This window comes from Herpailurus yagouaroundi, unplaced genomic scaffold (assembly GCF_014898765.1).
Source record: "Herpailurus yagouaroundi ecotype Mexico unplaced genomic scaffold, PumYag 206, whole genome shotgun sequence".
NCBI lineage: Eukaryota > Metazoa > Chordata > Mammalia > Carnivora > Felidae > Herpailurus > Herpailurus yagouaroundi.
Window position 1 is genome coordinate 2,117,084 of NW_024412437.1, and position 12,104 is coordinate 2,129,187.

Consider the following 12,104-nt stretch of genomic DNA (forward strand, 5'->3'; position numbering starts at 1 on the left):
GAGCACAGCCCGGCACTCTGGGTTCGGAGCGGCTGGCTTGGTGGCGGGTGCTGTGTCGCTCGGCGGCGGGTGGCGGCGGGGCGGCGGGCCCGGCGAGCGCGCTTGCAGGACGGACCTGGACGAGCGCGAGTCCTACTGCGCGAGCGAATTCGGTGAGCCCCGCCCCGCAGCTCCTCCCGGGTCCGGGCTGCAGAGCCCTGGCCGCGAGGCGAGCCTCTCCGAACCCAGAGTGCCGGGCTGTGCTCGCGGACTCCCCTAAGGGCAGACCCTGGAGAAACCCACCCACTCGATCCTGCAGTCCTCAGACCCGTGTGGACTATTTCGTGGTGTGTGCAAAACTCACTGGGGAAAGAGAGGAAATGCGTTTCTCCAAACTCTTTGTTTTTTGAAAGCAGCAGTGAACGGAATCGTGCATGACGTGGACGTGCTCGGCACAGGGATCCGGCTGGTGACTCTTCTGGTGGACCGGGACGGGCTGTACAAGATGAACCGCCTGTACATCACTCCGGACGGGTTTTTCTTCCGAGTCCACATTTTAGCCCTAGACTCCTCCAACTGCAATAAGCCATGTCCAGAATTTAAACCTGGTATTGAAACTGATCTGACCACTTTCTATACGGACTTTGTCACCACTTGTAGCTTGGGTGCCACAGCCTCGTCTGTCGGTCACCCCAGTACCGGTGGGTGGGGGAGAGTACTCGAAAATGAATAGTTTGCAGACGACAGGTATATATTTCGGTCACTCCGCTTTCAGCTCCACCAGCCTCCCCCGTGCTTCTGGGTTAAAGGTGGGAACGGAGTGTTTTGGCACAAAGCGGGCACTCAGATTTTTTTGTTGACAAATGGAGTGATGAAACAGCGTTGCCAGAGGGATGCCTAAGAGGCTTTTCGGAAAAGTTTAGAAGTCTTTTTTTGGAGGCTGGGGGGTAGGAAATACCCACTCCCACATCTTCCTAGAGGTGTGCTCTGGAAAATCCTCCTGATACATTGTGTTTAAGACCTTTGTTTTGTCATGTTGGCAAGTTACAGGCTGATTATCTGGTTATCTTCTAAAAGGTCACCAGACTGTTTCCACCTGTTGTTTGAGGGTGAAATGTCTGAGAATCAACATATGCAGCAATAGATTCAAGCTTAGGCTTTTTTTTTTTTTTAAGGATTTTATTTTGGGGGCACCCGGGTGGCTCAGTCCCTTGAGTGTCTGATTTGATTTTGGCTTAGGTCCTGACCCCAGGGTCCTGGGATTGAGCCCTGCTTCCAGCTCTGCGCTGAGCATGCAAGCCTGCTTGAGATATTCGCCCCCCCCCCCCGCCTCTGCTCACGCGTGCTCTTCTCTCACTAAAATAAAAATAATCATGAAAAAAGATTGTAGAGTAATCTCTACACCCAACATGGGGTTCGAACCCACAACCCCAAAGATCAGGCATTGCACACTCCACCGAATGAGCCAGCCAGGTGCCCCAAGCTTAGGCATTTCTTGACAGTCTCAACATTTTCTGTTCCTTGGCTTTTAAAAGACACTGTGAATTTACATTTTGGTTACTTTTTTTTTTTTAGGCAGCAGGTATATTGTGATGGGTCACATCTACCATAAGAGACGGCAGCTCCCTACAGCTCTCCTTCAGGTCCTGAGAGGACGGCTCAGGCCAGGAGATGGCCTGCTCAGGAGCAGCAGCAGCTATGTGAAGAGATTTAACCGAAAAAGGGATGGGCAAGTTCAAGGTGCAATTCACACCCAGTGTGTTTGAAATGTACTACTGTCCTTGCACTTCTGGATCATAAGAGACTTGGCTGTCAGCAACGAGACAGGCAAGGTCTGTCTTCGTGTAATGGGGTCTTCCTGTGGAGTGGGGCACACAGCTCCTTCGGGAAGTGATGGCGTAGTTCCAGCTCGAATCCTGAAATTGCCACTTTCTTATTTACAAAATGCTTCTTCCGTGGTATGCTTCTGAGCTGCCTGGCAAAGTTATTCAACTCTAGGGGCACTTACTCACACGGCTCAGATAACTGACCTGTCCAGTTAACAGATCACTGCTTCATGGTGTTTATTTTTAATTATTTTAATTTAAATACATTCTTCAGTAGAAATAGTTCACAAAAAAACATTTCCTTGATTTTAAATATACAACTTTGAATAGGTTATATCGCGTATCAAACCAAATTTCATACTAAAACCATCACATTTTAAATTCTGTACATAACAGTAAGTGCACTAGTCAGAAGACATATATGAAATGTCATTTAGATCAAACACTAGGGTCAGAGCTCAAGACAAGTATTAAAGTTTTACACTTAAAAAGTACTAACGGGCTTAATTCAAGCAAAATATTATTCAAACAAGTGTTCCTGATGTACCAAAATGTAAGAAATAGTTTGTTTCCATGCCTCCCTGCTCCTAAAACATATTTTGCGTGCCGAACTGGCAACACAATGTCTATCCCAATGCTAGACATATTCTGGGCGTATCTGATGTCATTTTTCTATTAAGACCAAGTATCATGTTTGTGTTTGTCAAGTAGTAAATCTCGCCTTGAAATCAGATCTTGGATGCACCTGTTTTGTTTGTTTTTTTAGCCTCACTGAGCTCTAAAGGTTTAGGAAAAAGCCCTTCTCGAACTTACTCCAAAAACCCTGGAACCAATAGTCAATGACAGCTTGCAAATATGTGAATTTTAAACACTTGCCGGTTAGTTTGCAAAAGGTAGAATCACTAGCTGTATTTAGTATCGATTTTATACTGGAGTCCACAAAGACATTAACAATTTTTTTTCAGAAGACCAAGCTGCACATCAGTTAACTTGAAACCTGTGGATAGAGACACGGATAATCCATGGTTGAATCCATGGTTGCATGAGGAAAGATAAACAGGAACTGAGCTGAAGGGAAAAAAACCAGCCTATGTGGTCCTAAAGGAGATGCGCTCCAGGAGCTCAAGATGCGTCTTTAGACAGTCTTGATGGCACACGGAAGCACTGTATACGTGAAGGATGTTGAGGCCAGGACGATAGAGCATCCATAAGGAAGTTAGCAGCAGTAGCATTAAGATGTAACATCTGATTGTGTGGGAGATACTATTACCTGGTGTGTCCCAAATGGGGGGGGGGGGGGTTAAGGGATAAAATAACATTGGAGAGGTTCTGACTGTTCTGTGGTAAAGCGTTATTCAGGGATTTTTTAGAGAATTTTCCAAAAGTGAGTCTTGCTAAAACTTACTAAAAATCATGGTAGAATTGCTTCTTGGGAATGGATCACTTGCATTGTAACACCGACTATCAGCCAGTAGAGGAAGCAGCAATTGAAGAGCTTCTGGCTGTTTTTTTTTTTTTAAGAGTAAAGATTAACAGACGTAAGTTGTGCCAGTCACAAAAACCAAAGCTGAATTTTTCAGCGTGAAAAAGCTAAGTGGTAATCTCGACCAACGCGGTGGGGAAAATTGCAAAACGGCCAAACGGATAAATTATCGGCTGGATGGTTGGAAGTTAGAATAGTTACAAGGGTTCTTCTATAAATAGCTTTGGCTTAAAAGGGAGGGGAACACATCACTTTGACAGAAGCCTGAGGGTTAGGGTTAGGGTTTGATTAGACTGATTTGATGATAGTTTCTGAGTTTTGGAAACACACAAAACGGCAGAACTGTGTGATCTGTGTGACGCGTGGTCATCCGGTTAGTGCGTACGTCCCGGCAAACACAAGCAGGCCAGCTTTTTAGGAGCTGCCCAGGGTTATGGCCATCGTTCAAGACCAGGTTGCAACAAGAGACAAGTGAGGCTCCAGTGAGAGCAGTGGTGGGCGGGGGTGTGTGTGCACAGGAGGTGGTAAGACGGAGAATCCCAAGTTGGGCAAAAAAGGTTAAGAATTTCATTGGCCACAATCTGTAATTTTATGGAAACATTTAAGTAGCAAATTCATTGTAGTTCCTAATCCTTTTATCCTGATAGATTTTTCTTAGCACGTGTGTTTGTGTGCCAAAGACTAAGAGGCTATGTGCGCTGGCAGTAGTGTCTCAATAGAACACTCCATTGCCTTCGAGAGGAACTCGGTACCATCCCTCCTTTGAATTAAGCTGTTAGAACTCAAGAAAAAAAAAAGTACTTGTCTTGCTTTCAGGTCTATAAAAAAATATATGCTTTTGGGTACTGACTTTTAAGTTTTTAAAAGACATCATTTGGCACTGTTTAAATTCCTTCCATCGTTCTTAAGGTGGGTCAAACAGCCTATATGCAGACACCTAAAAACTGGCCTACCAATTGCAATTACAATCCCCGTTTCAAGTCTGGGACTTTATCATTTAAAAAAATAGAGCTTTTCTTTAGTTGAATTTGGTCCAAATTGGATCAAATGGGGTGTGATCTTCTAAGAAACGCCTTTCTCAGTAGTTTATCCAGAAGTATCGCTCAGAATACTTCGTATTATTAAAAATACTTCTCAGCTGGCTCTTCCCCTCCAAACACTTAATAAGACACTGCTTTGCCCATGAGGTGGCGCCATTCTCACATTCAGGACTAAACTGGACGCCTCCGGGGAACACCCTCAATCACGGAAAGAGCAGGGGCCACCACTACCGTGCAGCTGTGTCTGGCTCAGCCCGTCCACGCACACTTAAAAGGTCACCACGAGGCTGGCTCCTTTAATATCAGAAACACACAAAGATGAATACAAAGAGGGGAAGAACATGGATTTACAGATTCTGGGAAGGTAGATTACAAACAACAGCAAAATCTCAGGGTCTCTAACACTCCAGGCCACTTAAAATATAAAAAGGCATTGTTTTACTTTAGAAAATAGCTCTGAAAGTTCACAAAAAAATTTTTTTAACCTACTGCAGAGCATTAGCTAAAATACAAATCCTGCAGAATCTGGATGGGAGAAAAAAGCTTTACCGGTATTATGAAAATACTTATTATTATGAAACGTTTTCAAGGACTGTGAACTTGGCAGATGAGACCCCCAAGCACCAATAGTTTTTGGCCAAGGACACCTACTAGATGCAAATTCAATATATTTACAAGACGAAGTAGAAAAACCCTAACCACGTATCACAAATGTGCATCCTACTACTCGGACTATTGAAAGGAAAACAGCTATAATACGTGTATCTTATGGAAGAGGAGGAGCCTGTCAGAGAATACTCGTAGAAAAGCAGCTTGTGAAATTCATTATATAAGAATGTATGTTTTTCAAAAATGACTTTTGAAAGACTGAAGCTCTATTAAGTTGATAAAACTATAAAATGCCTATTTATATGGTGGCAGAAATTGCCAAGGCTTTGTTGTTAAATGCACACATGAAACTAACAACTTCCTGGTCTGAGGATCCCCATAAAATTTACCTTTTTTTGGTACAATTTGGCAATGCCAATGGCTACAGAAAATACATCAACCAACCAACCAACCAACCACTGTTTCATTAGAAACTGCACCAAATCCAATGTCAAAAACATTACTTTATTTTTCTAGGATGAAACGTCCTATTACGTACAAAAAGAATTGCTGTTTAGAATTTGCCACAATCTGTTAAAAACATAGCAATCTATTGCCTACAGGTAGGAAAGTTCTTGCCGCAACAAGTTTTAAATGATTAAGCCCATATATATCTATATCTATATATATATATATATGAATAAATAGTACAGAAATACTGTGACGTGATGAGATGCAGAATAATTTTATAATTCATTAAATTGTAGGACTCTTGCATCAGCACAGTGCATACAATAGGTAACATTTTCTTGAAAAGTAAAAGGACAAAATAACCTGTAAATAACCTGTACTTGACTACTTCCGTGTTAGTATTTTAAGCAAAAACTCTGTTTCCACGTTTTCATATTGAGCAGTTAGTCTCCTTAAGTTTGTAAGCAGAGCTTTAAGTGACATTCGTATGTACAAAAAGGAATGGGCTTCTTGAGATAAAATGAACCCAGAACACCTGCACACCTGAGTCTGTAATAAGGAAGAACTGGGAACTGGAGCCACCTCTTTCTTTTAAGAAACTAAGGTCTGGGAAAGGCTTTGCATAGCAGGGTGATATTAAACAGAAGGAAACTTTAAAAACATGATTAGACAAATTCCAGAAACCGGTAGGACAAAGCTAATGCGCATTAGTGCAAAATGTAGTAAAATTTTTGCAAAGCTCCACAAACCACCTGCGGCAGATGTTACAGAAGCGATTATTACAACACAGTAACACAACATGGAAGGGTAGAACACCGAAAGGAAAAATCTGCAAAGTATACCTTCCTCTGTTGCTTCCATCTTTCCCCATACTTGCTTACACTACTTTTTATGAGGAAAAAAACAAACAAAAAACCCCCCAAACCCAGACAACTCAACCAATAAACAAAAAATACAACATGGATCATGTCATCTAAAAAACGCCCTTCATAAAACAGAAGTAGCTGTCCGTAACTGCTGATCTGCCTGGTAGGATATAACGTACACATGAGGGCAATGTGTATTTTGCCACATTACCTCTTTTATTGGTACGATCAATTGATACAACAGGATTAGCACCCCTGAAGATTTTTCTTGGATGTAGTGACAGTGGGCTGGGAACTCTAAAACGAAGGGCCACTATCATCCTGGAGAAACTCAGGTACAATGAAGTTCGTCGGGCTTTTGTTTACCTTGTGGCCCTCCCTTTCCCCTCAAAGGCTTACAGATAATCATTAGCGCACATTCAAAGACACCATCTGTGGGAGAAAAATGATCTCCATTTATTTTGTTTCATATACATCCATAGTTGAATTTTAATACAAAAAGAAAAAAAATTAGAATCTGACAAATGTTTACAAACAAGATACCTTCCAATAGATTTTACTCAGTTTAGCCTGGTGCAGAGTAAATGACAAATTGTACTGTTATATTCAAGGCAACAGAGTCTGTAGTCCAGGACCACTTAGCCCAACCTTTATGCAAGCTTAATTTTTATCTACCATGAACAATAAACTCATTGTTGATTCCCAGTTGTGTGTGTGTGTGTGTGTGTGTGTGTGTGTGTGTCTGTGTCTGTGTGCACATGTGTACATAGCAGCTCCTTTCATAGAAAGAAAAGACATCTAGAGGTCGTCTTGTACTTTTACCTACAGGAATCATGATAAGATACAGAACGGATTACATGAAACTGGGGCTGGATTTTATAAGAAAAAATAATTAGCTGACAAATGAGGGCGGCAATAAAAAAGCGTCTTTTTTGCAACAATAAATAAATACAGTCAAAAGTTTTCTGTGAGACTAAACCAGCTTCTTCACTGAAGAGCAGACGTGGCATTTCCATGGAGTTACACTTGACCCCATATTATCTTTTTTCTTGGTTTCTTTTTTCTTTTTTTTTTTTCTCAATAAACAAAGTTTTCCCGCTTCTGCCACAATAGTAAAACCATTTGATCTTGACAAGATAATGGTGTCGTTGACTTTGCTTTTCCCTTGTCCGTTGGACAAAATTGGCCAAGAATATAATTGGACTGTTATGACCAATAAAAACGAAGTTTAGGTCAAGTCTTGTCAGGATAACCTGACTAAAAACATCTGGCTCCTTAATTTAAAATAGTTCAGACAACCAGATTCTTGCTGTGTTTTATGTTAGGTTAACACGCTGAACTTTAAGAAGCTGTAGACTGCAGTTTGTTGTTATGAGACCTACAGAATACAGAAAAAAGGGAACAATTAAGCACCCTTCATTTTTGAAAACAATGATGCTTTATGTGGATGCCAAGGTCAGTCTGTCTGGGGGAAGAAGCAGCCATGTTCTTTCATTTACCCTTGGCAAGCAAATATATGAGAACAAGTAAGAAACTGTTAACCTACAATAGAAATTTTCACTGTACACTGAAACATGATAGTTCACTGGAAAAAGCCATTATTAAAATATATATATATATATATTCATCTAATAAAGATTATACATTTTTAGCCAATGGGACAGATAGAAACATTTACAGAGGCATTACCATTGTGGTAAAGGTGTGTGTGTGCACGTGTGCGTGTGCGTGTCTGTGTGTGTGTGTGTGTGTGTGTGTGTGTGTGTGTGTACGTACATGCTTATTTACATTGATTCGGGGAATATGAAGAAAAAATTATATTAAAAAAAAAAGAAATAGCAGTATTAAAATCACATTTTTCTACTGAAGTCCAGAAAGTCTCCTCTCTAGTTTCACAGTTTTATTCACAACTTTCGTTAGTAAAAACCACACTCCTGCACAGCCGCCAGGACTAAGTCAGAGTGCGGTCTACTGCAGCAGTGTGGATAAATACAGCATTCCAGGAGTTTACAATTCTTAAGTACATTGTTCAACATGGCCGCTAGAATAAACCATTTACTACTGTACATATATTTTTAACATTAAAACATTAAATTAACTAGTATGAACTTTGTGGGGGGGCAATTTTGAATTAGGTAATCACGTGGAACAATAAAAGAAAGAGTGACCCCAACATCCAGTTCTGATTCCAGTTAAAAATTCAGACTAAAGATATCAGAATCTGTAAGAAAAGAAAGAACATGGATGGTATAAATGATGAATTGTAACAAAGCACAGTAATGAAAATAATGTGCGAACAATGCTAGAGATCATAAATTAAAAATGGGGAAAATATGGCAATGGAAATACTGGAAACCCATAAATCAATCCCATTTCAATGAATGGCTACATGTAGGTTTCATTCTTAAATGCCTTAAATCTGGAAAGCAACAAAAAAATTCCTTAAAATCTTCTCACATTTCATCTTATAGAATTGAGCAAACTTGCCAATTTGCTCCCACGTTCCTTAATGAAGATTCTGTGAACTCAAATAAAATAAAAAGCTGCCAAAAATAAATGGGTGACAAGCTCTCGTAAGTGGCCCCTGTACTGTGCAGACCCAGCCCCTGGACCTCCTCCTTTCCCTAATTTCTTGGTTTCGCCACAAGCCCGCAGATGCTTTCTCCTCCTTCATCGGCAGCTGCTACCATTCCCACTCTGGGTTCTGCCTGCAAGCCTGGCATGGCAGCAGGGTGGGATTCAAATCCCCCAGTTTCCACCTCACAGTTACTAGCAAAGGCTAAAGCCTTTCCAATTAAAAAAGGGCAACTATAGAAATTTAACTGGAGGACTAACTGCAAGAGGTGCAAATAAAAAAGCAGGGAGAGACTGAAACCAAGTTGTGGTCCTCTTATCCCAATATTTACTCAACCTGAAGCCGAGGCTCCCTAGGATCAACTGCTTTGAACTCCAGTTCGTCGGCACGTAGAGTTCTCATGCTGCTATTTCTCGTTTAAGCAACTTCATATTGCTTAAATCCTGCTACAGCAAATGATAACTAAGCTCACATAACCATTTTCGCACCTCTCTTCTTGAATCCAACTTTTACTTCTAATTTTAAATTAAATCTTACTGTGCTTTGTCTACAGGTTGATTCTAAAAGCTGAACATCAACGCACTGTTTACATTATTGTGACTATGTAAATATTTTTCTCCTTGTGCCACCTCCTCCTTTGCTAAGAGGGCATTCTTAGCATTCCTACACAACTTTATGGTTTTCATGGGATCTTGAATTGCCTTCCATTTTTTCCCTCTTGCATTCTTAAACTAGTAATTATCTAATGTATGAACCATTTCTCCCGCCAGACACCTTCCTCCTGAGAATGCTCCATTCTCCTGCTCCAGTTTGGACTCCCTGCTGCATTAGCCTGCTGTACCAATGTCGTCATGAGTTAGAGTGATTCATATTCTTTTCCTGAACCGCTTGTTTCTTGGATCCAAGATCTTTTGTTTTCTTGAGTTATTTTGCTAGTGCACATCTTAAAATAACTTGCAAAGAAAGGATTCATGGGAAGGAGTCCCTTTATGAGTCCTTCCATGACTGAAAGTGCATTTGTTCTGCCCCTGCACTTGATTGTTTGGCTGGACACAGAATCGTAGGTTGAAAATCATTTTTCCTCAAACTTTTAGACGTATTCCTCCAAAGTCTTCCGGCGTTCCATGTTGTTAGAGAAAAGTCTGGTACCAGTCTAATTCTTGTTGCTTTATAGGTTGTTTTATTTTCTTTAGAAACGCTGAGAAAAACTTCTTTTATCCTTGGCATCTGGAAATTTTACAATGATGGATATGTGGGATGGACTTTTTCCCATTTGTCCAGCTGGCTTATATGTTTACCAACTGTCCTTATCATTCCATACCCCTCTCACCCCACAAGAATGAAGCCCCAGAGGGATTCAATATCTGACACACAGCAGGGTCTCAATAACCATTTGATGAATGAATGAATCTGTTCTGCTTGAACTTGAAGTCTCGTGCCTCTCATCAGCTCAGGGAATTTTTCTTGTATTAGTCTTTTGATAATTTATTTTCCTCAGTCTTCTCTCTTCTTCTTTTCTGGAATTTCCATTAAGTGAGTACTGGAAATGCTACAATGCATTTTCTTCCTTTCACATTTTTCACTGACTTGTCTTTTTGTTCTTTACATTGAGAAAGTCCTTGATTTTAACTTTCACTGTTTACAGTAAGTTTAGTTTCTTTTCTAGCCACTCCTTCTAACTGTTCTTTATTCCTAATATCCTTTTCGCCATTTTGTAGATTCAAGATTTTTTTTTTTTTTTTTTAAGTAAACTCTACTTGCAACGTGGGGCTGGAACTCATGACTCCAAGATCATGCTCTACCCACTGAGCCAGCCAGGTGCCCCTAGATTCACTATCTCATAAAATTTCTCTTGGGACATGATTTAGAGGCTTGGTTTTTTGTTTGTTTTTCTTAAGTGCTCTTTTATCTGTTCTGCTACACCTTGACCTTTCTCTTTTACGCTGCAAGCTTTCCTTACATATCTGGTCATCCCTGGCTATCTGTTCACACTGAATGAGAGGAAGTTGAAGGACCAGAAAGGTGCCTGCAGAGCCCTATGCACCTGTGTAAGGCTGACTGGCAAGTGTTGCCTTCGATCAAGGTTTCTTAATTTCAACACTACTGACATCTGGGGGCTGGATAATTCTTTGTTGGGGGCGGGGGCGGTCTGGTGCACGAGGACGTTTAGTTGCATCTCGTCAGCATTACTTCCCACCTCTGAGTGACCCACAAAAATGCCTCCAGGCATTGCTGAACATCCCGTGGGAAGTATGGGGGTGGGCAAATCATCCCAGTCGAGAGCCACAGCTCCAGAGTGACAGGGCCGTGGACCCAACCAAACCTCAGGTCGGGGGACTTTACTCCGAGTCCAGTTGTCTTCTGCCTACTCCAGTTCTCTGCAGAAAGCTTATTCCATTTCTCCAGGGAAGAAACCTGTGTTCTTCCAGTGCTTCGGGCTGCCCACACAGGGCTGTCTGTACACAGCTTACAAAGGGTGACTAGCCCATATACAGATCTTTAACTCCTCTCTTGCCTTTTATTGTGTTTTGGACTCTTTGTGTTGGAGGCTTGCAGCAGGTCTACTGGTCAGCAAGCGGTCACCTCTGCTGAAGAGCCGGCGAATGGCCTGTGGCACCCCTGGCTTTGTCAGACGATCCTTTCATCTGCTTTCTGTATTCTGTAGAATCTGTGGAAACCTCATCAGTAACGTCTACCATATTCTTCTCATATTCTGAGTTTATCCCTTTTTATTCCTTCACTATTATTTTACGAGGGACTTTACCATACGGAGTAAGTCGTCCTCTTCCACTTTAGGTTCTACGGCTAATGGGTTAACAGGAGAGGATACCAATGGGAGTTGCAGAGATTCTGTAAACTCTCTTCGTTCTTGGTCTAGAGCCTGCCCACCTACCTGGTTTCCTTCCTTCCTTGCCTATACTTTTGATTCCCTGGGACACCTTAGCTAGGCTTGTCCTTCACTTTTAGTTTATGTAAACGGATTTCAAAATGCAGTTCTTGATTTACCTTGCTGCGGGACAAGGAGAGAGACAACACCCTATGGATTTTCCTCAGAAGAAAATAACTAAGCACAGCACTGATTCGTACACTTTGATACGCAGAGTTCACTAGATAATAGAGATGCCCGGGCCCCAGACCAGCCAAGATCTACCCAGTCCGAGTACCTAGGGAGGATCGAGCATGCAAGCTGGTGGATGGGGGATGATGGTGAGCAGTGAATATCAGGGCTACAAAGTGGTGGAAGTTATCACAGGAAAAGAGAACAGGGCCCTGTTG

The 12,104-nt window shown here is 41.6% G+C and overlaps 2 protein-coding genes across 2 annotated transcripts in view; one reads left to right on the forward strand and one right to left on the reverse strand.

The window, feature by feature from the left end:
- Nucleotides 1-66: 66 nt before the first annotated feature.
- CUNH17orf58 (chromosome unknown C17orf58 homolog) lies at nt 67-2,538 on the forward strand. Its single transcript, XM_040452144.1, has 3 exons — nt 67-152; nt 396-587; nt 1,555-2,538. The coding sequence occupies exons 2-3, from the start codon at nt 485-487 to the stop codon at nt 1,743-1,745; spliced, it is 294 nt and encodes a 97-aa protein (XP_040308078.1). The 5' UTR covers nt 67-152; nt 396-484; the 3' UTR covers nt 1,746-2,538.
- Nucleotides 2,539-5,420: 2,882 nt separating this feature from the next.
- Nucleotides 5,421-12,104, reverse strand: part of BPTF (bromodomain PHD finger transcription factor) — a 150,931-nt gene continuing 144,247 nt past the window's right edge. Inside the window, exon 31 of the mRNA XM_040451995.1 lies at nt 5,421-7,631. Within this exon, the coding sequence (XP_040307929.1) occupies nt 7,595-7,631 (37 nt within the window). The 3' untranslated portion in view covers nt 5,421-7,594. The remainder of the gene's footprint in view (nt 7,632-12,104) is intronic.

What these genes read in the sequence shown, in the direction of transcription:
- CUNH17orf58 (XM_040452144.1), top strand. Translation starts at nt 485, where the DNA reads ATGAACCGCCTGTACATCACTCCGGACGGGTTTTTCTTCCGAGTCCAC. An exon ending in ATGTCCAGAATTTAAACCTG is followed by an intron (nt 588 to 1,554) that starts GTATTGAAACTG and finishes TTTTTTTTTTAG; the next exon opens with GCAGCAGGTATATTGTGATG.